Raw genomic sequence first — 27181 nt, 5'->3', positions numbered from 1 at the left:
TACCAGTAATTCGGTACTTTCCCCTTGTATTATAAGTATATAGGGGACGACTGATTGGGACAAGCTCACATAACCGGCATCATCAGCACATGCTGTTAATAACAAGTGCCTTGTGAGATTAATAATGACGCAGATTACCCAGCTGATATCTTGCTGTAGTGCATGTAGGCTGCCACAATGACCCCCGTCTTCCCTTTGTTTCCCTGTTAGAACACAGATCAAAGTGATCATTAAATAGCTTGCTAGCATTTGTCACAGCAAAACAAAAACAGGTGTGGATTCAAGTTACATTGACCTTGCAGTGCAGGACCACCACATTGTGGGGATCAGAGGTCAGCCAGGTCTCCATGGCTTTACAAACAGCACAAATCCTGTCCAAAGGTGGGGCGTGAACATCAGGCCAGCCGTAGTCCTGCACCTGAACCGCAGAGGAGGAAAGATGGTTCAAATTCTGGGTTTCAATTGAATCAAACCTGTCCATTAATCTTGAAAATACAAAGTCATCCCAAATGTGATCTGTCACCTTTTAAGATGTAAATACTTGTACCTTTGGGTTAAGTCTGGTGATGTCATGTCTCTTCTCTGATAAATTCAGTAACTAAAAAAGGCAGAGACACATAAGAAGATATTACAAATCCGCTTTTACATATCAACCACAACATGAGAAAGAAATATAGCAAAGATACAATGAAAGGAAACAGTAGAGGGAAGGAAGTGAACAATGAACAGTCCCTATCAATGCCAAATTAGGACTTTTCTGTTTTAGTTACACAAATATGCAAATTAAAGTAAAATTTAATAAACTTAAAAAAACAACAACAACCTTTTTTGGCATTTCTACCTTTAATGGATAGAGCAGTTGAGACATGAAAGGTGAGAGAGAGAGGAAGACATGCAGGAAACCATCACAGGTTGGACTCAAACCTAGGACCTTCTGCATCGAGGAATAAACTTCTATAGAAGTCCGCCCGCTTTACCAAATGAGCTTACCCGGCCACTAATTATTCAGTCCTTTTAGGAGACCAATTACAACATTGGTTGCCTTTAAGTGTAGGAGAATGAGTTGTTGTTCAGACAAGAAGTAGTTTCATAATGTTTTCAGTTTTATGACTAACCATGAACTTGTCTTGGTGCTTAGATTTCATCATGGAGGCCACTTCCTGTAAGTTACTGCGGTACCGCTGCTCCTCCAGGTCCGGCGGGAAGAAGACAGAGATGATCCTCTCCGTGATGTAGGTGAGGTCAAAGTCATAGTGACGATCCATCACATGCTCCATCACTTGTTCCACACTTTTACTCCTGTACATTGTGAGAGTTCATTGTTTTGATGCAGCAAAAACAGCCATTAGGCTATTCAGTACGCTCCATAATGTTTTTTTTACTGTGCATTTTCTTTTATTTGATGTGTGATTCAGGCTTCTTAGTACCTCTGTATGGAGCCTCTCTTCTTCTGTGGTGTAGATTTAGTGGAGCCGTGCAAGAAAGAAGCAGAAAAGATTAACTATACTGCAATGATTCATTGCATTTCTTAATATAAAACTACATGTAAACTTTCACTTACCAGGTCTGATGTTGAGGTACAGGTGGGAGTCACCTGAAAGGAAATGAGCACATCACACTGTTGGATTTTGCAGTATTCACATTCTTATGCACATACTCACGTGCGCACGTACGCACGCTGGAAATAAACTACCACATGCCAAGTCATGTGTTTGGTTAAACACTCTTGGTCCACCTCCAGAAGCGCAGATGAAGGAATGAAAGGATGGAGGGATAAGAAGGAAGAATGGTTAGATTCATTGTCACTTTCTTTCTGTCATCTGCTACAGCTCATTAAAGAAGAAGCTGTCAGCACAAATCTGGCTGTTCCACATGATGGGTTAGTGATGCATGATGTTTGACACACACACACAGACACAGACACATATGCGCAAGCCTGCACACATAAACACACACAAACACACAGACTGGTGCACACTAACAAACAGTGACATACAGATAAAGACAAACAAGCTTGTGCACGCATGTCTACAGAAATGTAAAGAACTTGAGGACATTGTATTGACTTTTTTGAATTCTTCTTTCGCACACTGCATACCCGATTGGTATTTATTATGCTGACCAGGCAGTCAGTTAAAGTGCTCACTTTAATTAGAGATGCTCAATAAATATGATTGAGTGTAGTGTTGTTTTTGCCTGGTAAAGAAGAAGGAATGGAGTGAGGAGTGGAGGAAGTCTCTACATGTGGCGTGCAGTCCTTGTAATCTGCTGGTGAACCAAATGTAAATTGCCAAAATCACAAACACAGAGAAAGTGGTGATTTATTGTTTATTATCAGGAACAGTTGACCCAAAAGTGATAAGCTAGTAGAAACTGGTATGTCAGTGCATGTGTTCATTGGTTTGTGTCCATACAGCATTTGTTTTTTCTGAGCGCCAGTGTCTTTTTTAAATTGTTCCAAATTAGAAGAGAGCGTATGAAACACTGCACACAGCGTCTTTTTTCAGAGCGCTACATCTTTTTTGCAGCCACTCCAAGCGCTAGTTTAAAAACTACAATCTTTTCAGAAAAGTACTGGTGTCGACAAAGAGAGAAAAGCCCATTTGTGGAAGCAGATTGGCTAGACACTGAATGTTACAGGTGAGTGTTAGGCTTTTACCAACATACATGTTGTAAGCTTGTTGTTTGCTGTGTAGTCAACCCCCTGTTATTAATGTAGCATTAAGTTAGCTACACAGTAGTCTATGTATATCCACAATGTCCGACTTCCAGGATTGCGACGTTACCACCGGAAACTGATTTTTGAGGACTATGGTAACTGCTTCTCAGATGTCTGCAGGGTAAATCCAGACAGCTAGGTAGACTATCTGTTCAATCTGAGTTTTTAATTGCACAACTAAAACAACTTTTGTACGTACACGTTCTACCAAAACAAATTTCTTCCCGAGGCTATATTGCCACGGCACTGTGGCTCTGCCCAGTGCTTAGCGCCGCCCATGGCAATTGTGATTGGTTTAAAGAAATGCCAACAAACCAGAGCATGTTTTTCTCCCATCACAGAATGCTGTGTGGACTAGCATCGCATTGCTGTAAAGAAAGATCTGGCAAGGCAAGCTACCTCGCTAACGTTAAAGACGTCATAGAAACAAAAACCACGGGCATCGTTGTGAAGCGCTGGGATGAAGCACTGCCTTAGCGCCATGCCAGAGCTTTTCTGGACACACAGGGCTTTAATTTCCCCCATGAGATGAAGTAATTTCCGATGCAAATCACATCAAATGATTGAAAACAACAAGAAATGCATTAATAACATGACCTAACAAAAAATGACGGAAATTAGCTGATAAATGGAAGCTTTATTGCAGCACAACGACATGCTCCGACTGTAAATCTTGACAGGTGACACCCTTTTAACTTTTGACTTTTGACCTTTGAACTATTCCTTGAGATTGATTGACAGCTGAGTTACCCTCTGGGGCTGAGTGCTGACAGGTGTCAGGCAACAGGTTAACAAGTCAAATGCCTGCTATTATGATCCACAACTTCAGAAAAATAGCAGCAACCGTGCAGAAATACATGTTTTATGTTGACAGAAAAAGCCAAATTTCAATCAATACGGTCGCCCAATTTAATGCTACATTTTTAATTACTTTAAAAAAAATGTATTTTTTTTTATTGATGTCCTTACTTCCAGGTAGACGTTGGGTTTAAGGACTAATTTGCAAATCATCCCTGCTCTAACTTTGGCAATACAAAGGCACCTAATACTCATGATTGATTGTCAAGCAAGTTTTGATCTAAGCTCCAAATACATTTATTTATGAGGGTATTAGATTTCAGTTCCTGACTATCGAGGTTGTATTTGTTTTTGTCTTTGTTCTTGTAGGCCATCATGTTATCATGTCAACAACAACAGCATTACATTGTCAAAATAACATAAACTGAGGCAACCACTGATACATTTATTTTACCACGGTAAGAAGTTTATGCATCACTATCCTCATGCAGCTTATAGAAAATATGGCTGTTGATTTGATTTGGCAAGTCAAGAAGAGTCTGTGCAAACCCAATAGTACTGTACTGTATTTTAATTAACCCGAGACCAATGTCTGTGTGTAAGGTTAAAAAATAACACTAATAACCTCTTCAAGTTTTTGCTAACTGGCTTTAGTGTTTTAGCATTTCCAAAATAGAGCAAAAGCACCCTGGATTATTATTACTATTATTTTTAATAGCTAAAATAGATTTGTCATAAGTACTGAAGATGGGGTTTTAATGGCATGGCAACACAAATGATAGCTTTCTTATTTCATGGCACACACACAAGGAACCTGTGTGGAGATGGCAAACACCATTACAGAGGATTACAGAGAAAGTCTGACAGAGAGTTTAGACGATTGTGATGGGGAAAAGGAGGGGAACATACACAGACATGTGATCCAGGGAGGAATGAGTAAAAGGAGGACTTAAGGGGAAAGGGCATGCGGTAATTGGCATTTCATGGCAGAGAACATTCAACAAAATATGCAACTGCTGAACTGACAAGATAATATCATTACGTAATTATAGTCATGCAGGTCTCACACAGACTGACAGCCGATATACTAATACTCTGTATTTGTTTTTTAGTTAATATTTGTTCAAAATCTATTTAATCAATCAGTTCTTCTCACATTCCGCCCCAGCACAAGCATAATCTGTACTTTCCAGTGTGTTAATGTACAACAACAGATCACAAACATGGTATTAAACCTACAGTAGTAAATTAAAGAATACAAAGATTCAGCCATAGGGGAGAACTCTTCTCTTAATAAGTTTAATAATGGTAATAAAGTGGATAAGGTGGCCAGCCTCAGGAAGGAACAGTAGGAGACAGACACAACATGCACATGTGTATCTATGTGTAGACACACACACACACACACACACACACACACACACAAGACGACCAGGGTTGAATCGATATGGAGCATGTACGCAGAGGAGAAGGTCAACAGGAAGTAATTTGCAACAGGATGTCAGTGCTGGTCAACCTAGGCTCACTCGCACATGAAAATGCACTAGTGTACGTTGAGTATTCAGAGTGCAAGTGGATCTGTAAGTGTGTTCACAGAGTGTCAGTGGATGTTGATTAAGAGTTTCCTGGCAGCTCCACAACAGAGTGACTGTGGCACAAATGTTAAAAGTCGTCACTGCCACATCTCAATTCATCACTCCTTTTCCAGGGAGAGAAAATCTAACACAGAGATCTGCCGGAGTAGCTGAGTCAGTTACAGAGAAGCGGGAGATAATTGTGAGTGTTTGAGACAGTTTGCCGTCCAGGAGGGGCGAGTTTAATTCTGACAGTCGATTCAGAGCTCTCTGTCACACTCTGGAAAGGGAGAAGTGAGTAAGCCATCCCGTTTGAAAGTGGAAAAGCAAAATAACCATGGCTTATTCCAAGTTCCATCATCTCACAAAAAGACACTTAAGTCCACTGAAAGCTAAATAAAACTCTGAGGGTTTTTATTTTTTGCACAGATTGTTAACATTTCACAGAGGGTATGAGAGGGTAAATTTAGGAGTGGCTGGGATTTAGGAGGCTTTACATAAAAGTATGGCATCCCCTCTCTTTCTTCTCATTATCACACTGCCTTTCCTTTTTTTTCTCTCATCTTTGATCCCTTGTTTCTGCATTTCCTAACCCCTGAAGTCTGTGTCACTCCCCTTTGCTTACCACTCTCTTGCTACATCAACCTCTGTCTCTCTCTCTCACTCTCTCTCTCTCTCACTCTCTCTCTCTCGACTTTAAGTGCCTGGGGACAAGGGACAGGATACAATCATCCCTGCAGTGAGATACAAGTATGTGCCCCCCCTGTATAAACAACATCAGATGACCAAGGACATCTCGATAAACATCACGCATAGCAGTGGCCTGTCGCAATGTAACTGGGCTCAAAGCAATAAAAATAAAAGGGAGTGGAGATATAGATGGAGCTTCAGAGGGGAAAAAAGCATGGGAAGGGACGGAAGAAAGAGGAGAGGCAAACGGTAAGCAAGAGCGAGTGCTGGATGGGAGAGAGATGTCAACAGCTGAACATGCTGACCACTGACACACATCAGAGAGATTTCACAAAGCTATTTTGATAGAGCTCCTTATTTTAGACCATACGTCCCTCAGAACACTTAAAGGCTCATTTTGTCTATTTGCCCATCAGTTGTCTAGCAAAATCCACTTGCCTTTCTGGCAGCAGCAGTGATGTTTTCATCAGATTTGCCAATGGATCTGTACTACAACGCTATGTGAATGCATCATGGCAACATACATGTATTTGGTGCTTTGCCTAATAACATTTTACATCCAGTAATTGAAAAAACACACATTTATCACAACCTACTGTCTATATTCATCCAACACATGGCTATCAAAAGAAATATATCATAAAGGTGGACAAAAGCTCACATTGTTTAAAAAGCCTTCCCAAAAAAATTGAAACTGTATAATTCCTGGAATATTGAACAGGTCTTGCTGTACACCTATCACTTGGCTTGGGCTCTCAGGAAATGAAAGCAATGGGTAAATATAAACACTGTGCATGCATCCGACTGTGCATGCATCCGTCTGTGTGTGTGTGTGTGTGTGTGTGTGTGTGTGTGTGTGTGTGTGTGTACTGTCCCTGTATTACTTAATTACTGAGGTGTAAAGCAGTAACATTAAATTAACAATGATAATTATTTGTCCACAGTGCATAGTGCTGGTGATAGTTATAAATAGCAACAACAATGTGACCACCTTAATGAAGTTACACTACAACAACACCTTCCACCACCTGAGTTCTCCATCTCTATTGACTTAAAGCTGTTTCTACCTTCCCATTGATGTGCCATGACACAGGACACACATCTGGTCTCCTGTGGTGTTACACAGACACAACAGAAGAGGTTGAAAAACATGACACTTGTTGCCATGTTGCTCAATACACCTGATAGGAGAGACGCCACAGAAATTCACAACATCTGGATTAAAGCTAGACTGAAACATGAGCTGATATGAGCAAACTGCAGATACATCAGTATTGGCATAAATTGCAGCCGATAATTAAGAAGAAATGCCAGTTTGAGTTGTTTTAGAAACTGTTCCAGCTCCACTAATTAAGACTAAAGAAAACTCTACACAACACTTGCTTCTTACACAAGTACATATTCCATAAAGCATCATAGTTGATATATCAATTCATAAATCAGCATGAAACATTATCACAACAGCTGGTGTGTGTGGACAGACACAGCAACCATCTGTATTTCACAACACAACATTGGGATCCATCAGATGATGTTAGGGCAGCTGACTGTGTCTGGGATACAGCCATTTGTTTCTGTCAGGTGCCCTTTGGGTGTAGATAATTGTCTATACACAGTACACAACATAGACATGCATACACAGTGTTACACAAGTAGATAGATAAAGTGGATAGAACCGGTGGGAAATTGCACATTTTTCAAAATCAGACATCAGAAAAAGCAGCAGCATATAAAGTAGATGGTGTAAATGTTGTTAAAATTAAAAGTAGAATTAAAAGTATGAAAAGTGAAGCACACAAATAGATGCACGCTGGTGTATGAAGACAAGTCTTGCAAATGCACACACAAGCAAACAGATGCATGCCCACAAAAACATCTAATCTATCCCTTAAACAGTCTGGCACGGCTTTAACAGTTTTACAATATTTTACATTTGAACGCATTCATTGAAGCATATAGAAAAGTGTTAAGGTACAGTTTCCATAATTTCCTGACTTGCACGTATAAGGACAACGATCTCATTAAAAAGTAAGTCTTTCACTCTCTAGTATTAAAAATTGATATCTGTGTATTTTTTGTAGGTCACAGCAGGAGTCTCTGCTTCATTTTCTGCACTTGCCTTAATCACAATAAATGAAATCCTCTTTCTGGGCAAAGCAAGAGCTCTCAGGCTACAGCTTTAATGGAATAATATGCACAATCACATGCCGCATTATCAGAGCAAACACTGTGAAGAGGCTTCAAGGTTGTCAGATTGCAAATATTTGTAATGATTGTTGTTATACACACAAATACACAAAGTACATAAAAAGTCAGAACTGATGTGCTGAATACATATGAATAAACTAAACCCAAAGCTTTACTCAGTAAATACAGATCATGTTTTACCTTTCAACAAGCAGCTTCAGTCTTTCCCTCTGCCTCAGTGCAGTCCTGTCTGTAGAGTAGGAAATACTAGCTCCCTCTCTCTCTCATACAAGCTCTCTGCTCACTCTCTCTCTCACCAACTCCCTTTGCCTACCTCCGTCTCTCACGATAACACACACACACACACACACACACACACGCACACTAACACTGTGTCAGCAGCATATCCAACACAGCTTTCCCCTCTTGCTCTGCCTGTGTCATATGCACAGAGACAGTAAAGCACGTTGACTGTGCGAGTGCTTTCCCCTTCAAGTGCACTTACACATCAATACACCACATGTGCTCACTGGGCAGGCCTGCACAGTACTTTTGGCCACTGACCTCTCCAATGGCCAGAGGCTGACAGAGAGATGACAAGTGGCTGAATTAGATGGACTGCACAGCCCTCTGGTTGAAAAAAAAACCCAAACAAAACTAAACTAGTGTTGACTATTATGGAGAGGGTACTAAGCTGGCATTATACACTGATAAAAGAATGTATAACAAAATTCCAAGCAGCAGGTGGGAGAAGTTTTAACTGTGACTATAAAACATCAGGACAGAAAGGTAACATAGATGAAAAGTAAAAAAAAGATGATGACAGTAAGACTCAAGAGATGAAATAAGTAAAAAAAAACAATATGTTGATATAAGAGTAGCACATAGAAACATACAGTGAGTGCATAGCGTGACATGAAGCAGACAGCAATTTGCAGCCTTGACCCAATGTTGCTCTTTATTTATGAATACCCCCAAATGGGACTGATTACATATACACACAGTCTGCCTCCCCAGCTGCCTCTCACTTATTTGTGTCCCCCCACAAAACCAATGATCACTCACTGTTAGGCATCTACGGCACTCTTGTTATTTTCTATATTTACCCGCTTAGACTTCTCCTATCCAGATTGATCATCGTCCTATGTGACGATGTCCTCTCTTGGCGCCTGCCTCTCCTGCAGCCACCAAGAGTTGTTTTTAGGATATAACCGTGGTGACCAAGGGGGCCAAAGTATGAAAAAAATAATAATCCTCTTTTAATACATGCTGCTAAGGCACAACAGCTGGTAGTGCCCAGTTGTACACCATTACAGTATTTGGAGGAGGAGGGGACAGGAAGACGAAGTCTGCCCCATGTCATTAATCACAGGATTTAAACTGAGCAGAAGAGCTGAGAAATAAAGCGTGGGTCAAATGCCATTGTGCTGTTTTTCTCTGTGTTTGTGTTGTTGGGTAGCGAGGCAAAACAGCATAGTTAAAGCAAGTGATGAGCTCACACTGGTGTGTGACACTGAGCTGCTGTGGGCGGGGTCACAGGGGAGCAGAGGAGGCTACTGCCAACGGTTTGACATAATCTGTCGCCAAAAGCGTGCTTCTCTCTTACACAGCGCAAACATGTCCTCTCATAATAAGAGAATCCACTCAAAAATAACAAAAGCTTCTGTAAGGCTGCTTCCTCAAATCAAACTGTTTTGCATGACAGATTGACAGATCAATTAGAAATGTGTCACTACCTCCTCTATGATGAATTTTACCTTGTGTGATTGTTTAATGGTGACAAGAAGCTTTTTTTCTTCGATTCTAAAGGGACTGACAACAACACCTCACATTTACCACTGATATAAGGCATGAACAAGTTCTGCTATTGAGCTCCATTGTAGCGGCAAATTGTTTTCAGGTCCTTATTTCTCTTTGGTATCTTTAATTCTATGATGTACTTTACCATTTTAGGCAAAAAAGCCAAAGCTTACATCAGTGTGTTAACACTGTGATGTTCAATGGCTGCAATATGAAAAATCTGATTTATTTCACAAACCTCATTTGTTATATATGAATAGAATGGAGTGTCAAGCCATTATGCCCTAAAAATATTGCTGCTAATACAGAGAAGTGAGATCAACAGAAAGAGCAGGAGAAAAGAGGGGATTCCTTGAGTAGCAAATCCTAAAACAAGTGAAATTAATTTGTGCAGGGTGCTGAGATCATTTCAGTAACTTCACTAAAGTCTTTGACTCAAATGTATTTAATACCACTTCCTTTTCTTTGTCTTGTTTGTGGAAGACAATTCCTGATTCAGGTAATCACCAGTAACAATGGACTCTTCTTGCTAGTTGAAGCCTTGCATACATACATCTTGTCAGGGAAACTGTGGGGAAAATGTTATAAACTAAAATGCTTCTACAACTCAAAACAGTGATTGAAAGCAGTTTACTCCTCCACTTGACTTTCTTTAAAGCAACACAAGAGAACTTTTCCTGCTTTGGTCCCCCTACAGGTTGGAAGCGCAATTGTCCCATTATCTCTTATTCAAGTTCTACAGATCCGCTACCCGAGCTGGCAAACTTGTATAGTGCGGTTATAGCCGGTAGAGAGCCGCAAAGCAAATGCAGAAGTGCCGTTCACCATGTTACGAGTTGATGAACCACTGAAATGAAACATTTGGAAACATTACTTTATGGTACAAAAAGTTTGCTAGCGTTGCTTTAATACAGCAAACAACACAGCTAATCTATTACAGCCTAGTCTACATCCTTGACGTTCCACATCCGGGATTGCCATATTCCGCCGGATTTCACTCATTTAGGCCGGATACCCGGTGCCTTGGGCTTCCTTTGTATTGTCCTTTTAAACACCAGTCGATTTATGAGGACTATGGTTAACCTTTTCTCAGATCTCTGCAGCTAGGTAAATCAGCTAGCTAGACTGTCTGTACAATCTGAGTTTTGTGTTGCATGATTAAAACAACTTTTAAACGTATGCGCTTTGGAGGAGGGTCTGGCAAAGAGAGAATATTACACCTAGACAGCTTTACACAGACAGTTTCCCTCTGCAAGCTGCCATCTCCCTAAACTGTGGTGCCTCTTGTGCTTTCTCCCCCTGTGACCCCCACCGAACAGCTCACCAGGGCTGTAGTACTTGAGTCCAGTCCGGCACGTTTCTGTTGTTTTTTAATTGTTTTTGACTCGTTGATATTTGAACTCGGACTTGTCTCGGACTTGTCAAATATTCTAGGTGGTCTTTAATGAGTCCAGCACTATATGATTTTGTTGCTTTTTGTTAAGTAATCCTTAACAAAATCCTGTTATCCTACATTAACACATGACTGAATTGCTCATAGCAACCTGGCTTGTTGCAGTTTGGGGGAGGCTTCTTTTACCAGACATCTAGGTCAGTGCACATGGCTTACTCCACTTAAGAATTACTATGGATTAACATCTGAACCTCTGACTCAGGAGCACAATTTGCTCAGGACAGGAGGAAGGTAGAGTGGTGGATTCAGTAAGGAAACATACAGCTTACCTTGGCTTCACATGTCTTGTGAACTGCAACCTTGCACTCTGCACACAGAAAGGAGAGTACATGTTTTATTCTGACAGGAAGACAGAGAGAGGGCACTCAGGGTGAGCTCTATGTCGGGTCTAGGTGTGTATCTATGCCGGTCAGTTGTGCCTCTGCGTGGACTCACCCTTGCAAAAAGCCCCAGGGTTGTCGATGTTCTGCTTGCACACATCACACACCCGTTTCCTCTTAAAGCTCTTCTCTGTGAAGGTGTGGCTCCCTGCTTTGGCAAGCTGCAGGCACACACAAAAAAGGTAATTAGTCAAGAGGTGAAAACAATAAATGCTACTGAAACCATAGGAATGCGGATGTGGTTGTGACATGTTCAGCTTTAGCAGTTTCCTCATGTGTCTCAAGGAACACGTCTCAGCCTTAAACTGTCACTGTCCCCTGTCTGGCTGCTGTCATTACAGATGTGTTCTGCATCTGTGACACACCAGCATGAGCGCCGATGCCCTTCTTGCTGTGCATTTAGTGTCCTCCTCTAAAAACTGCTGTCATATCACGCTGTGTAAGGCACCCTCACCCATAAAGTTCATATTGTAATATAATACCTATATAATAACATACTACTATTTATTCCATCATCCTTTGCACTATACTCCATAAGTAAATTAATAGTAACAATCAAGATCATAACTTACTCCTGCATACTTTGCACTCTTCATTGCACTTTTGTCTCAACCTGTCTATGTTGTTTCTGTTTATAGTGGGCATGTATTGTTTGTTTTGTTGTTTGTTTTGTAAAAGTAAGCGCATTGTGAGCACTACGATCCAAAGCAAAATTCCTCGTATGTGTCTTCATACCTGGCAACTAAAGTTGATTCTGACCCTGTTGTCTCGTCTTTGAACTTGTCCTCATTCAAGAGGATTCAGTCTGTCGGGCAGCTAAGATGATGAAAAACAAGCAGCGTTCTGAACTGCCACGCTCATCTCATGTGCTGTGTGATCACATGTAAGCTAAATATAATTGGATGGACATGATGTTCAGTGTTTTAGTGGTGTCCTTTGTGATGCTGTTAGCTTTCCTCAGGTCCCCAGGTGTGTCTGTCCAGATTGAAACATCTCAACAACTTTTAAATGGTTTATATTCTACTATTAGTATCTTTACCATTAAATTTGGTACAGATATTCATGTTCCCCAGATGATCAACTGTAAAACGTTGGTGACCCCCTGACTTTTCCTGTACGTGCAAACATCAGGTCAACATTTTATTCGTCCAATACTTTGATTTATGACCATCCTTAGTCTTAGCCATATTTTGTGTTTAATACTAATTGTTAAATGCTAAATGTTAGCATAACACCACTCTAAAACTAAGATGGTGGACATAGTAAGCATTATACTTCAAACGTCAGCATGTTGGCATTGTCGTTGTGAATCCTAAAATGTTGCTACGCTAAAGTTAGCCTATGCGTGAGTACAGTCTACAACTGGCATAGAATCTTTGCACTGAAATTGCACTGTTCTGTGCTGCTATATATCTTTCACCCACTTTCCCATGTTAGCCAATCAAAAGGCCTTTGGCCTCTCCTCAAGCCATTACAATAAATGTAAAAAAGTTGTTTAAAGAAACACTGGGTTAAAATATGCCTTGACTACATGGCAATAATACAGATAAACAGTTTACCTTGAAGACAAATCTTTTGCTACATACCTACAGAGAAACTGAGCATTCACGCAAACCTAAACCAGGCTTGTAACCAAAACTATTAGACAAATACTGTGACATTTATTTTCCTGTGTGATGACAGGCTTACTCTCCTTTCAACACAGCAAGGTGGTACCACACTGGACTAGCCAGCTGTGTAAACACGAGACATGAGCTTCTGTAGGCCAAGCAAAGAAAGAGACGAACATAGACAGACCCACTGCTTGCTGTCTTTCTCAAAATGTTGAACTCAAATCTCTACTGATGCTATTAATAGTATTATTATTGGAAAGGTTTACAGTAATGTACTATACAAATACCTAATATGCTATGAGAGTTAGAATACCCTAATTTAACCAAATGCTACTTGTCACAACCTGGATCATACAGAGAGTAACTTACTCAATAACATTTAAATTAAAATGATAAAGAAGAGAAGACATAGGCCTACCATAGACTGTATAATACACACACACACACACACACACACAGTATCCTAAAAGCAAGTAAATGTTGTGCCCTGATTCATAATCCATGAATCTTTCTTGTTATAAACCAATACTACAATAGGAAACTGTTTATATAAAACTATGGTAATGCTCTCCCAAAGCAATCTTTTCTGACAGCATGCAAAGCACATTAAACCATTAAATCTTTCCTTTAGTAGAGAAGGAGTTGCCTGGAAACATCAGGAGGGAGATGGTGTTTGTACTGTGTGTGTGTGTGTGTGTGTGTGTGTGTGTGCATGCGTGCTTGTGCATGAGGTAATGGGAGAGGTGGACGGCCACAGTGTACCTGCAAACACTGGTGTTTCTCTTCCCGTTAAATGACTTGATGAATTTCTCTGGTCTTGAAAAAAAGCTCAGGCATTTTTTACATTTTCCTATGCCTGGGTTTTTCCAAACAGGAGGGGCATTCAATTTAACTGAGAAGTGAAGGAGCATGCATTCCGGTTTAGACTAACACTCTCACAAACACTTTTTATTGACTATGCGACACCAGAGTCTCACTTCTCCTCCCACCATCTTGAATTATAAGGGGAAGGAAACTCAATCTTTTAACCACAATATTTAATAAAACAGCCATTTTTCTCAAGAGGAGAGTGCGCAGTCTAAATCCTTTATGACTAGAAATGTATAATTCATGTTTTATGTAGTCCTACCCTGAGCTTTGTATGGTTACGTAATGTGAATGCAAAGGCTTGCTGTGACTTCCCAACCCTCAACAAAACAAAGTCCACAGAATTTGTGACTTGCTTCAATAAACACTGTGAACATTTCTTTTTCATTAACATTCAATCTCTACTAAATTCAATTTTTCAGTTTTCAGTTGTTAATCCACTTGATGCTTGTGATATTAAGACGAATCACAACTGCATTACTCACATTACATACTATATAGGCAACAAGTAAGAGCCTCAAAGGAATAGTTTGACATTTTGGGATATACACTTATTAGTTTTCTTGTTGCAAGTTAGATAAGAGGAGTTTTACAACTCTAATGTCTGTGTGCAAAATATGAAGCTACAAACAGCCTGGAGATGGTAAGCATAAAGCATAGAGAATAATGGGGTCACACAGGGTGTTTCAAAAAAAATGTTTTAGGGGGGGTTTCACCAAATGAAAAGCATCAGTTAAAAATAAATAACAAGTAACAACAAATTATTGTTCACTTTTGTTAACACTGAGATCTGGAAATCTGCGCTCTCTGAGTGCCCCTCTTGTTTTTCTTTTGTAATTATTCTTCTCGTCTTTTCTAACCAGAAAAACCATCTCTGGTGGAAAAAACTGTGTTTATTTTGATCAGTGACCCATACTGATCAGATGCTTGCAGGCACTGATTAAACACATTACCATTATGCTGCATGTATTGATCTTATAATCACATCAACAGAGTAACATGGACTATTGACACACAGACTGCTGTTATGATGAATGGAAGCTGCTCTAAACCATGGCATCCACTGAATGTGTTGAATCTAGGTCTCTGTGTGGGTGCTAGTCTGTGTGTTTGTGTAAGAGATTTAGGTAGAGCAACGATAGGCCTGGGAACCTGACAAAAACAGGGCATGTGAGGGCAAAGGAGGATCATCCTCCCCTCCAGCCAATTACCGTTCAACTGTTATTACATAACTTGTGAATTGTGGAACTTGAATCAAATGGACTTATGTGATGGTCCACTGAGTTGCTATACGTGTAACCATGTCCCTTTATAAACCTGACATCAGATCACCAGCAGGATACAAAAGTAGAGGACAACATTGAGAAGTTTTGTTGGATCAGACTCACAGTAAAGATACTGTAACTTATATCAGAGTCACTATTTTTCCAGAGGAGGATATTCCACAATATGCTAAACACACAAACATCTAAATCTACTGAATTCTCTGCTAAAAGAGAAATGTAATAATGCTATAATTTTTCTCAAAGGCTAAGCTATACATAATATCATCTGGATATATCAACATGAAGAGATAAAATATCACCATTAAACCATCTCGATATTAAGAATCTTATTGTTTGTATCATACAAGTAACGTTGTGATATTACAGAAATTAAAAATACCAAAATAGCATCAACAGCTCAATTTGACTGGACACTGGATTGATTTTTCTTTCACCATTTGCTTGGGGCCAACTCAATTACAAATGCTTTTAACATGTTTCTAATATTTGGGTTTTGTGGCTGGACATCTGAGTCAAGTTGTACAGTTGCATTAAATTCACTAACAACATAACGAGTGCATTGGTGTATTGCATAATCAGGTGAAGCTGACATTGGCCAGGTAAATGATTTGGGGTGCAATGTCTTATGCTTCATAAAGGTCTATGAACTCTTTCAAGTGACAAACATCTTGATTTGATTTTGGATGAACATTATTTCACCAGTTCCATGTTGAAATCTTACCGCCATTCATGTTGATGCCAGTGACAGCTTGAAGTTCAAACTAAAAACTCACGATGAGTCAAGAGCATCGCCTGGTGGACAAATAGTAGTATGGCTTTCTTTTTAATGACGCAGAGTCAGGAGGGTATCTAGCTTGTGTTGCAAGTGAATCATATCTTAATCTACACCCACCCATATTTTCAAATCCCTTTATTCCATATCCCTTATTTTCGAAGTTTAGGGTCAGGCTGCTTGAATTATATACTTCACATTACATAGTTAATCTCCTGATGCAACTAAAGACATTTAGGTTGTTTAGTTAATTATTTCCTGTTAAATGCATGCTCATTTTATGCACATTTTAACTTACGTTAATATTAAAGGTGTTCAGGTCCATCGGTAGAAGATTCTGTCTCCTGTGCTAACATCAAGCATGACGAAAATAAATTTTAGAAATTAAAGTATGTTACCAGAGTTGTGAAAAAAAATGTGTTGTTCAACAACAAATGGGATCAAAGAGCAGTCGTTAAATATAAAACTGACAAATGAAATGACTCATGAATCTCACAGCGTGGGGGTGTCTTATTACAAAATTGGCGCGGCCTTTACAATTTTCTCTCAGTTGTTCTTTCCCTCCATTTCTACTACCCTATCAGTACATTAGCGGACAGTAGAAGGAGAAACCCACAGTAAGGGTGTATACCACAGGAGCATGTGCCACATAATACTATACAATGACAATAATAGTATTTGTTTTATGTTTTATAATGTTGAGCATTTTATAATAATAATAATGATAATAATTATAAACATAAAAAGTGCTTTACAATTAAAGATAGAGGTAAATAAGACCCAGAACTTAAGATATAAAAATAAACAATAATAAAAAACATTACAACAAACACTATTAGCATTGGATTGGTGACATTCATGTACTTTTGATACCTGTAAAAGGGGACTTAAGACGAGTGGACATGTAGTCTCCGGCTCCTGTGACTATGAGCAGTGTTGCAGTATTGCATTGCAGCATTAAAGAACCCCACCCCGTTTGGATTTTTGCAGCCAAAGCCTATGTCATTGTACAAGCATCTCTGACCACTGCGGAGAGCCCAAAGCGCTTCCACTGTAACAGAGGAGAGGCAGGAACAGAAGCATAATAGAATTCTTTATGACTGTGGCTGCATGAGCTTTTTATTACTGTGAGGACAGCAGCAGTAGTAGCATTTTATTATTACTGAGTTGTTTTGGAGTAACAACGTGTGACCGAACAACTTAGGACCTGACCTTACATCAAGTCTTCAGCCTGAAATGCAACGTTTTACGTTAGTGGCACTTCCATTTTGTCCCCAAAAGGAAGGTTAGCCCCCCCAAAGTCCCTGTTAGCCGAGGGGGATCCTAATAAACTAACTAAAATGAGAACCCCCACACACACACACACACACAAGCACACAGACACACAAACACACACACACTGTAAATTAATACAGAGGACAGTGACACACCCCCTCTGCACTAAATGCTTTGGTCTGTGTGAGTGTTTTTTTCAGTGACACCTAACTAGTGATGACATGCTAGAAAGCAGCAGCCACAACCTCTAGCTTTTGCATGCACGCATGCACGCACCCACGCCCGCTCGCCCACACACACACACACACACACACACACACACACAAACACACACACACACACACACACAAACATACAAAATCCACTCAGCAAGGGACGGCAGCAGGTGGCGAGCCAGGGGTATGCTCTAGTTCTGACAGGGTATTTATAACCTGCATGAGCAGGGGCTGTCACCTCTAAACAGCCATGAAAATGCTGAAAATAGGTGCGGGAAAGAGAGTGTGTGAGTGTTTGTGAGTGTGTGTGTGTGTGTGTTAGAGAACAAGACAAAGAAAAAAAGCAGACACTACAAACAATAAAGAATTCCTGGACTGGTTATGTATGACATATCTCATTCCTCTCCACTGCAGTCCACCCATTCATTTGGGAAAATGTTATCATAATTTGGCAAGGTTAGACACACACGCAAAGTAATTCAGAGAGTTATACACAATTGGGGCTTTAGGAGATTCAAAGCCACATGTGATCTGAGTAATGTTTTTGTTCCCGTAAAATCCAGAAGTGTGCAGCAACTTGCAGCAATGTGTGCAAATACAGTGACATTACTTAAAATGACTTTTCTTTCCGTTTGTCCTTTTACTCTGAAATGATGCGAGAATGCACACATTCTTTTGCATAGCCTTGGAACTAAACCAAGAGACACTTATTTTATTATAAGTCTCTAAAAACGTCCTCCAGAGGCTTTACGGTGCTTGCTCCTAAATCCATACATGTTCCTAAATAGAGTCAGCAGCCAGGCAGACGACGGGTCAGAACCGGACAGTAACTTAAAACCACTTCCTCTTGAACGTTGACCTCGTCCCCAAGAGACATGATTAACAGAGATCAAGAAGATCGTCCAATGCTGTCTGAATCTATTTTCTTCATGTATTGTAACTGATCCCTTTGAGTGCAGTAGGAATGCCATATTTTAAATCACACTTTTGTCTGATTCAGGTCTAAAATGGGCCCTGGAAAACACACGTTCATCCTCTGGTATGCAAGCATGGGCAGCACAAGATGCTTCTGTTCTATTTGATGCTGGCAAGAATTCAGAGAGGGAATATTTCGTAAAAGAGAGAAGTGCTTTGGATCTAATTTGGAAACATAGTGGTAATTCTTTAGATTCTTTTGGTTGATGTTCATAAATAGAATGTGGTAAATGTAGTGTATAACAATTAAAGTTCAGCTTCTTCCGTGGAGTCGAGCAACAAACGCTATTGATGGTTATCCACGGCTATTTGAAACAACTGCAACAACAATGTACATCCAAACATCTAGAACTTCTACCTCGATTACTTCCATCATGATCTTTTGCTCTCAAAATGTTCTCTGCCTTCAGCAACTAACGGGCTTAACATTTGAAAGAGACATATCTGTCATACACAACCAGAATATTTAGTTTCCTTAAGAGCAGTTATGTACTCACCTCAGCAAGCTGAAGGATTCCAGGATGCACCTCAGGGTCTGCCTTTATGAGGATTCCTCCTGCGTCAGGATCACGTCTCTGTGTCTTCACCCGGCCGTTGCTGGTGCTGTGAATGCACCCCATGCTTTCAGTAGACACCTCTTTGCCTTGTGTCTTTATTTCCCTCTAAATCTTATCACGACTTCCCAACAAGTGCTTTGCTCCAGAAGGTCCTCTTCTCCTCCTCTCAGTGCTTCATGTTTTGGGCCTTCTTATGTTTCTGCAACAGCTAACGTCTTCCTCTCCAACATGTTTCTTCTTCCCCGGTGACTCCTCACACCTCTGCCCTTCTCTCTGACAGCTTACCCTGCCTTGAAATCCACCCCAGATGACCCCCCACCCCTTTTTTCCCCCTCTCCTTTTACAACCCCTCTTTCACCCCTCCAAAAAGTGTCACCAAGCACAGACCCTCCACTCCTTTCCCCACCTCTCCTCTTACACAATTCCCTGTCCCTTGCTCCCTGGCTATCCTCACCCTGAAAGCATACACTCACCACCTCTCTCTTCCCTTCCCCCTTTCCACTTGCCAATACCTTCGTCTCTTCTTTTAGCCTCTACAAACCCTCAAATGTCTCGTACACCGCTCTCTTCTGCTCCACACTTACAGACCCTCCAGTCATCCCCTCTCTCTCTCTCTCTCCATCAGGCTCCTCTTGCTGTCTCTCCATGGGGGAGAAGGGGGCAGCTGTTTTGGCTTGTTGATGTCAGGCCCTTCCCCTTTCCTTTGGCTTCACTTCAGCCCTTCTCACTCTCCTCTTCCTCATGGGGGAGTGATTAGATAGAGCTTCATTCACACACGTCATCCCTCTAGACTAACTTTGTAACTTTGTAAATGAGAACATACTATAGGCTTGATCCCACTTCTTCCTTCTGTTAGCTTGTTGTGTGAAAGTGATGGCTTTTTACTGCTTGTTGGGATTTTTCAGTAAACAGGATGTCTGCATATCTCTCTTAGATGTGAAAATACTAGATGTAATGAATAACAAACTTGAGGACCCTGTTTGATACGATGCATGACACAAACATAAATGTCCTCTCTTTTATTCTCTCAGTTGCTCTCCACTGAAATGAAAACAATGATAGGCTCTGTGCTTAAATCTGAGATCGGCTTCTTCCATCGTTGAAATCCTACAGCACTCTCTCTGTCTCACACACACACACACACACACACACACACACACACACACACACACACACACACTATTTCTTTCTCCAAACTGGGTTCTCTAGACAAAATACTGCTTCAAGCTGGAGGTTTTAGGGTTGTGAGGGGAAAATCTGCAACAATAAGCTCTTTCTAAAACCAAGTTTTTGGCCTCCAGTTAGACCACACAAAGCGGTCCTTGATTTAAAGTGAGACAAATTTGTGGCTACAAACTAAATTAGGCAACAAAACCATCAACATGCATGAAGAAGTGCATTAGTAACTTCACAGATGCCTCTGTATTTCAGTTCCAATGTCCAGTTCCAGACATCAGCGGACTCAGTGTAGTTGATCCTGACAGATTTTATATCTAAAATCAGTACTGAGCAAACTTCGCTTGATATACAATATAATACAAGTTTATTGTCAGTTTACACTGAAATTCACTTTGGGTTCCCAAGCAGCTCCGCCCAAGAAATATCACACAGATACATCATCTAGGGACCTGAATGACGCAAACCCAAGTCGTGTTGTGGCTTGAAGTGGAAGGAAAGACCCTCCTGTGTGGACCAGCTGTTGATTCACATGGCAACGAGCGTGGGGGTTAAGGGTGGTGGGTGGGTGGCTATAGGATGCACATACACATACACACTGTGTGTGTACACAGATTTTTAATTCAGGATGCAGCCTTCTTTTTACTAACAGACGTAGTAAAGGATAAGTATTTTGATCTTTAAGTAAAAGTAGCAATACTACAATGTCAAAATAGCATGCAATAATGTGTAAGTTAGAGCACTAGATGGTAGACTTTAAAACAGATAAGCTGTTGCTGATTTGTTCAAAACAATCATTTTTTGTAGAACATAGTATGCACTTACTACTTATATACTCTTATCTCTACATATGTATAGGCATTTGTGTCATCCATCTATTTATTTAGCTAGTTGTGGCTGAAAGGTGGTTTGTAATTAGCATTGATTAAATACCTCACTAATCTAATACAGGTTACATATTTCTAATTTACTTAATTATAACAAACAAAATTTGTACTAATCAAAATGTAGATGTGGTCCGAAAAGATTACTTTCATACCTAAAAATCTGCACACAGCTATGATATTTCACATGCAAGGTCAGAAGGAGGTGGCCATAAATTATCTGATCTCATGACCCTTTTTTGGTAAAAGTGTTGCTGTTGCAACCATGACTGGTCGTACCTACTTAAAGTGTACATGATTACAGTACTTCAGTAGGCTAATATACTTAGTTATTCCACCAATGGACACAAACACTTTGCAACCTCATGAAGAAGAGGTACACTTTCATGCAGAACTACACTGAATGCAGACAAACTAGCAGTGACAATATCCTTATTTTACTTTACCCTGTTCCGTCCCTCTTAGAATGGCACCTGAATTCATTCCATTAATAGTGCCACCATTTACAGAGACAGCTTTCTGACACTTGTGCTCACAGCGATTCAGCATCTCTGAGTATCACACCCACACACTTAAACTATGCTCCCTGAGTAGCTACTTTAATATAACCATTTTTTTTAAATGATTGAACTGTGTAAACAAACACAGGGCTGATTTGTTTGTAAAAGTGATAAAAGAAGGGCTAACACTTTACTTGACAGTATCGACAGAACTGTGACATGACGCTGTAATGAACGGTCATAAACCTTATAAACAAGTCATAAACGTTTGACTTCTGTCATTAAGTGTCATTCAGTTTTTGTCACGTCAAGTTGACAAAACTGGCTGTCATGGCCCTATTATGAGATATTGTGGTTAATGTCCTCCTGGTTAATTTTAAGTTGTCATTAGAAAGACATCCAAACAAATTTAATGTCAACTTGTCAACATGACAAAGACAACTTCTGGTAATGTCCCTTTGATTCATGTCAAGTTCTCATAATCAAGACAATCCAAACAATGTCAACTTGACATGACAAAAACCAAATGACTTAATGACAGAAGTCATAAATGTTTATGACTTGTTTATAAGGTTTATGACACACTTATGACAGTATCAAGTCAGTTATGACCGCTATGACTGTGTCACGATTATGTTGATACTATCAAGTAAAGTGTTACCATTGAAGGTATCGTTGATGACCATTCACCGAGCTTTGAAATACAGAAACTCCTCCATAACAAGTATAATTATTTCTCATTATCAGGTATTTCTGATGTTACATTGACACAACTGTTCCATCACCAGTTCCACTGTCAGTGTCTAGTATGCTGACGTCCATTAAAAAGAGTGGCCTGCTGCTAAAGGGTGTCTGGAGGAGTCCTATCTTACTGCAGTGGGTGCCCTCTGTCTGTGTGGGATGTGAAGCTCAGCAGGATCCTAACCAGCTGCCGCCACGAGTCCAGCCCTCAGCAGGGGGTTGAAACTGAGGAAATACTGTGGAACTTTTCTGTCTCACAGACCACACCAGGAGAACAGTAAGCCGAGGAAAACGCTTTGTTGCTGCATGTAAAATTATGCGTTTGAGATGCAACTCACCATCCTGCAACTGACTCAGTTTCATTTAGAATTATATGGCATCACAAAAGTGTGTAGTGGGCAGTAATGTTAGACATTTAATTAGTGACAAGCACAAAATATGCTTTAAATTAGTCTTTTCTTTTATAAAGTCTTGGCTTGAAACCCTATAGTAATGCATACATAAATACACTTTACATACTATATGAATGCACATTAGGAGTCAAATTTGTTATTTGCAAACTGGAAGACAGGTTCATGTAATCCCATGGAAATCCGCACATCCTGCCATGAGCAACTTCAGTTTTCCCAAATATTTGTATTACACTTCAGGAAGAGTGAATGATTTAGACAGCTGTGGAGACCCTTTTAGACAGCTGGAAACAACCACTATAAGCCTTTAATTGATTTGACTATATCGCCAAAAGGTGTAGAAATAGAGAGAATGGTACAATGATTGGGAATAATAGTAATGGCACTTAATTGATTCTCTAGGAGTGAGAATTGTGTGGCGTCTGTTGTCCTTTCAACATACAAGTCACCCCTTCAATACTATATTGTATTACGGCTCTCTTGAAATACTGTGAACCCCAAAAATTAAATCAGTGCTTCGTTGAATAGTGCACACGACAAAACTTTGTAACCAGTCTCAACATTTATGGCTCTTAGAATTGGAAGACAGGATTGGTGACAACTTGTCATGAATAAAATTGATTGATTTAAAATGATTAATTAACCCAAATTATTTACTAATAAATAAAAATGGCTTATAATGACTAGTCATGCAATTAATTCTGAAATGATGGCAATGTAAGTAACCCAGTTAAACACTGGTTACACTAAGCATCTTCTGTCAACCTCACCATACTTATGATCCACAAATATACAAATTCATTTTTCCCCACTTTTTCCATTTATTTATTACAATTAATTCAATGTTATCCATCACTTTTCCATGTGTCAGCTACTCATTGGTTCCCAATTAAAACAAGTCCAGTATGCGACTATCCTTAAGAAGGTGAATAGTCCTGAAGGGGAGGGAGGATCGGTGTGTGTTTGAAAGTAAAGGACAGTTTTGCAGGAAAGGAAGGAGGAAGTGATGTCCTCCCAGGAGCCTCTTTCAAGTGAGGAGTTTGTTTTCATAAGCTATGTGAGATTATTTTTTATTCTGCTGTCGTTTTTGTCCTCTTCTTGCGCTTTCGGGCCTGGTCTTATTTTCTCTCTATTCTACGTCCTCTGCGTCGTCTCCGTCCATTAGCAAAGCGGCGTACTTACTGGCTGAGCTGAACTTCTGAAGGCAAAACAAAACAGAACTCGGATCAGTACAGTTAGCCTTGGATGCTTAACTAATTAGAGCATAAAAGAAGATTTTAACGTTGAAAAGGAAGATGAAACATCATAAGGGACAATAATTTCATGACTGATGAAGGGTGGGTAATTGCTGTAAAAAAAGAATAGAAACAAAAGGATGTTTTAAAACCTCTAACAAAAGGTACTGGGGAGCACTGGTAAAAACTTCAGGCTTTAGGGAAACCTTTTACTTAGAATAATTTAGGGGACGTCAATGTCGGACTTATCCTTGGCAGTGAAGGACTTACGGGGATTGGGGTTTCTTCAAATTTCTTTGGCTCTGCGAGTGGTCTGGAGTCTCGGTCTCTTCTGTTATCCTTTCTACAATCAGAGCGAACACTGAGGTTAAAATTTATTGGTAAACCTCGGTGCTGGAAAGTTGACCCTCGCTGTGAATCCTCAAAACACAACTAAAAAGGAGCACACAGTTTGCTCATCTGTACCATGTGACAACTTGCATCTACATGCTGCTTGGCACTTAGTTCACACCGTGCTCAGTTCTCATGTTCAGAAAAAAGGACTCAGATAAAATTCAAAACTGTCCCAAATTTCAGGACAAATTTATGTTGTACTGTTGTTTTAGTGCTTAAATTGATAATTTCCCATGCTACAGCATGGGGATTATTTCAAGTAGAAAAGGTAAACCACTTAATGTACACACCGTAAATCCTGGTGTTCTTGTGTTCCATTGACCACTATACTTGGAACAATGAATGCATCACCAGTTGTGTAACTGAGCATAGGCCATTCTTTACAGATGCCCAGTAAATGTCCTCCTTGTCTGATTGAGAACTTTGGAGTGGCTAGCTTTGGATGGCTGACCTGTCTGCCTCCTTTCTTCGGTCTCTGTTGGGCCCCTCTCCTCTGCCCCGCCCTGCGCCAGGCCCTGCTGGCCCCCCTCGTGCCCGTGGGGGCCCCCGGTCCCGACGCACACCGCCAGCCTTGTTCTCATCTTAAAGGAGATGCCAGACAGTTGAGTGAAGGGAGGTTGTTGGACTGTATACAGTAGACTACACTCAACATACTGCAACATAAAAAGCCACTGGGGTGGAATATAGTATTTGTCACTGATATAGGACCAAATGAGGTGTACAACTGCTTGAATGCAAGCTGAGCTCGTACAGTGTAACTCATTTCATTTAAAATTTCACAAAAACAGTAAATAAAAACAGAAAACTGAAAAAGTATTATCCTGACACAGCACTGCAAACAATGAAATAGGTATTCAATGTTTTCACAATCAGCCAGCTTGAGCCTAATATATTTTTTCCAAGTCAGAATGGTGTTGCATGTGCATATTATTCTGCGACATATAGGTCACTTTGATTAGTTGTATACTAATACACATTAACAATGTGAGACATATTTCAGTGCTCCCCTTGTCATAAATAAACTCAGCAGAAAGATGAGTTCATGACCTGCTCCTGTCAGGGACTCACTTTGCCAAATATGTCCCCCATGACGCAGGTATAAAGTTGTGTGAATTGTAAGGATAACAGATGCTCTTGCACCTTGTGTGCATAAGCCAGTCTTGATGAAGTTGTATTGTTTAACAATGTTAAAAACATGTGTCAAGGCTGAATATCATCAAGTTTAAGCTATATATATATATATATATATATATATATATATATATATATAAAAACACTGCAGTGTTATACTGCCCATCTCAGCTAAAAATGTCTTGCTGAGATAGCGCTGTGTGTGTGTATTTGTGTATGTTTGTGTGTGTTTTCTTTGTTTTTAAGTCAACAACCTGGCGTTTCAACTGGTCCGAGACATCGCAGTTTTTGCTTTACCAGTAGTAGGGCTCTAAGAGTGGCTGCCGACTTCAGTCTATTTCTTTTATAGTTGATGTGGTGTATTCAATTGTATTCAGTCTACACGTTGAGGTTGGGTTTGTGTAAAATCCCGTACTCATCAGAATGTCCTTACCTTTTTCAGATCCTCTTTCATCTGCAGAACTTGGGGAGCTAAAGAGAAAGTAGGAACAGTCAGGAAAATGTGAGATTTGTTTTTACTTTTCTACAAGCCTTTTGATAGCTAATTTGGGGTGTGAAAGGTTTTAAAATGGCTGTTCCTGAGCAGCGCATTCTTGAAAGTCCCCCTAACATGCAGTGTATTGGTTTTTCCATACACACATGGCTTGACTTGGTGTGTCAGCCCAGTACGGCAGGGATTTGCATTTCCATTTCAACAGGGCTGCCTGCTTTACCAGTAGCATGGATTGACTTCTCATTTTTCAACATTCTAATTCTAATGTCACAGAAACCACTAAGAGTTGAGTCTGTAATGCGTCGTTTTTGTGGCAGTGCTCTACACAAATGTGGAACCCACTCGCCTGCTGTTATTGCTGGCTCTCTGGAGCTTGTCTGGCAAAAGGCGCAGTTTCAGCACGGAGGTCACCTGAAACCCGTGTTAGATAATATGCCCCCATTTACAAATATGTAGTTCTTTTAGAAGCCATTCAGAACTGGTATGCCTCGTCAAGCATCACGCATGCAGCCGGCTGACCCATGGCTGTGGTTGTCAAAAGAGCGGATGTAAAATGTTGTGAACGTGGATAAACGCATTTCATTTCCTATACATTCTTCCCAATAATAATCTGCTGTTTTTGTTATCTAAAAGCTTTTATTATGAAGCAGCAAAACTAGGAAAAGTTGAGTTTTTATTAGCTGTAATACGACATAACTCCTATGCAGCCGAAAGCAAACATGAATCTGTGAAATAAAGCAGATATCTGGAAGTACAAACAGGGCTACAGTAGAAAAACTAAACTTCAAACCACTAAGGTTCAGCTGGAAGCTACAAAAAAGTACTTTGAGCTGAACACAGAGACTTTTAAAAATGTCTCTCTCTCTAGTCCGGCAAGATGTCACCACAACTCTGGGGATGGTCAATCTTGGGCATAACTTTTTACTTCATAATACTTTATTCATCGCCCAATAGGGAAATTCACTTGAATTACAACTCATAGCACTAAAACTGGTAATGAAAACGCATATCTGCGCGCCATGGTTCCACTCGGTGCAGTCAAAAGTGCTAATGGAAA

The 27181-nt window shown here is 40.1% G+C and overlaps 2 protein-coding genes across 11 annotated transcripts in view; both read right to left on the bottom strand.

Moving 5' to 3' along the window:
• LOC117943697 (tensin-2-like) overlaps positions 1-19940 on the bottom strand; it is a 29734-nt gene extending 9794 nt beyond the window's left edge. For 3 of the 4 annotated variants that reach the window (XM_034869983.1, XM_034869985.1, XM_034869984.1), the window contains exons 1-9: positions 19102-19940; positions 11657-11762; positions 11491-11528; positions 1562-1594; positions 1428-1477; positions 1116-1299; positions 548-598; positions 296-418; positions 139-203 (exon numbers count right to left, since the gene is read on the bottom strand). In XM_034869983.1, the coding sequence (XP_034725874.1) occupies positions 139-203; positions 296-418; positions 548-598; positions 1116-1299; positions 1428-1477; positions 1562-1594; positions 11491-11528; positions 11657-11762; positions 19102-19224 (773 nt within the window). In that variant the 5' untranslated portion in view covers positions 19225-19940. Of the gene's footprint in view, positions 1-138; positions 204-295; positions 419-547; positions 599-1115; positions 1300-1427; positions 1478-1561; positions 1595-8169; positions 8246-11490; positions 11529-11656; positions 11763-19101 lie in introns of those variants that run through there. The other variant, XM_034869987.1, reaches the window with a different exon arrangement.
• Positions 19941-23150: 3210 nt separating this feature from the next.
• The window catches only part of eif4ba (eukaryotic translation initiation factor 4Ba), a 16533-nt gene continuing 12502 nt past the window's right edge, over positions 23151-27181 (bottom strand). For 4 of the 7 annotated variants that reach the window (XM_034869732.1, XM_034869733.1, XM_034869734.1 and 1 more), the window contains exons 12-15: positions 26065-26102; positions 24952-25081; positions 24378-24450; positions 23151-24070 (exon numbers count right to left, since the gene is read on the bottom strand). In XM_034869732.1, the coding sequence (XP_034725623.1) occupies positions 24002-24070; positions 24378-24450; positions 24952-25081; positions 26065-26102 (310 nt within the window). In that variant the 3' untranslated portion in view covers positions 23151-24001. The remainder of the gene's footprint in view (positions 24071-24377; positions 24451-24951; positions 25082-26064; positions 26103-27181) is intronic. The other 3 variants (XM_034869736.1, XM_034869738.1, XM_034869739.1) reach the window with 3 other exon arrangements.

This window comes from Etheostoma cragini, chromosome 4 (genome assembly GCF_013103735.1).
Source record: "Etheostoma cragini isolate CJK2018 chromosome 4, CSU_Ecrag_1.0, whole genome shotgun sequence".
NCBI classification, from domain to species: domain Eukaryota; kingdom Metazoa; phylum Chordata; class Actinopteri; order Perciformes; family Percidae; genus Etheostoma; species Etheostoma cragini.
The sequence above is the reverse complement of the archived record's forward strand: the minus strand, read 5'-3'. Positions and strand labels throughout refer to the sequence as shown.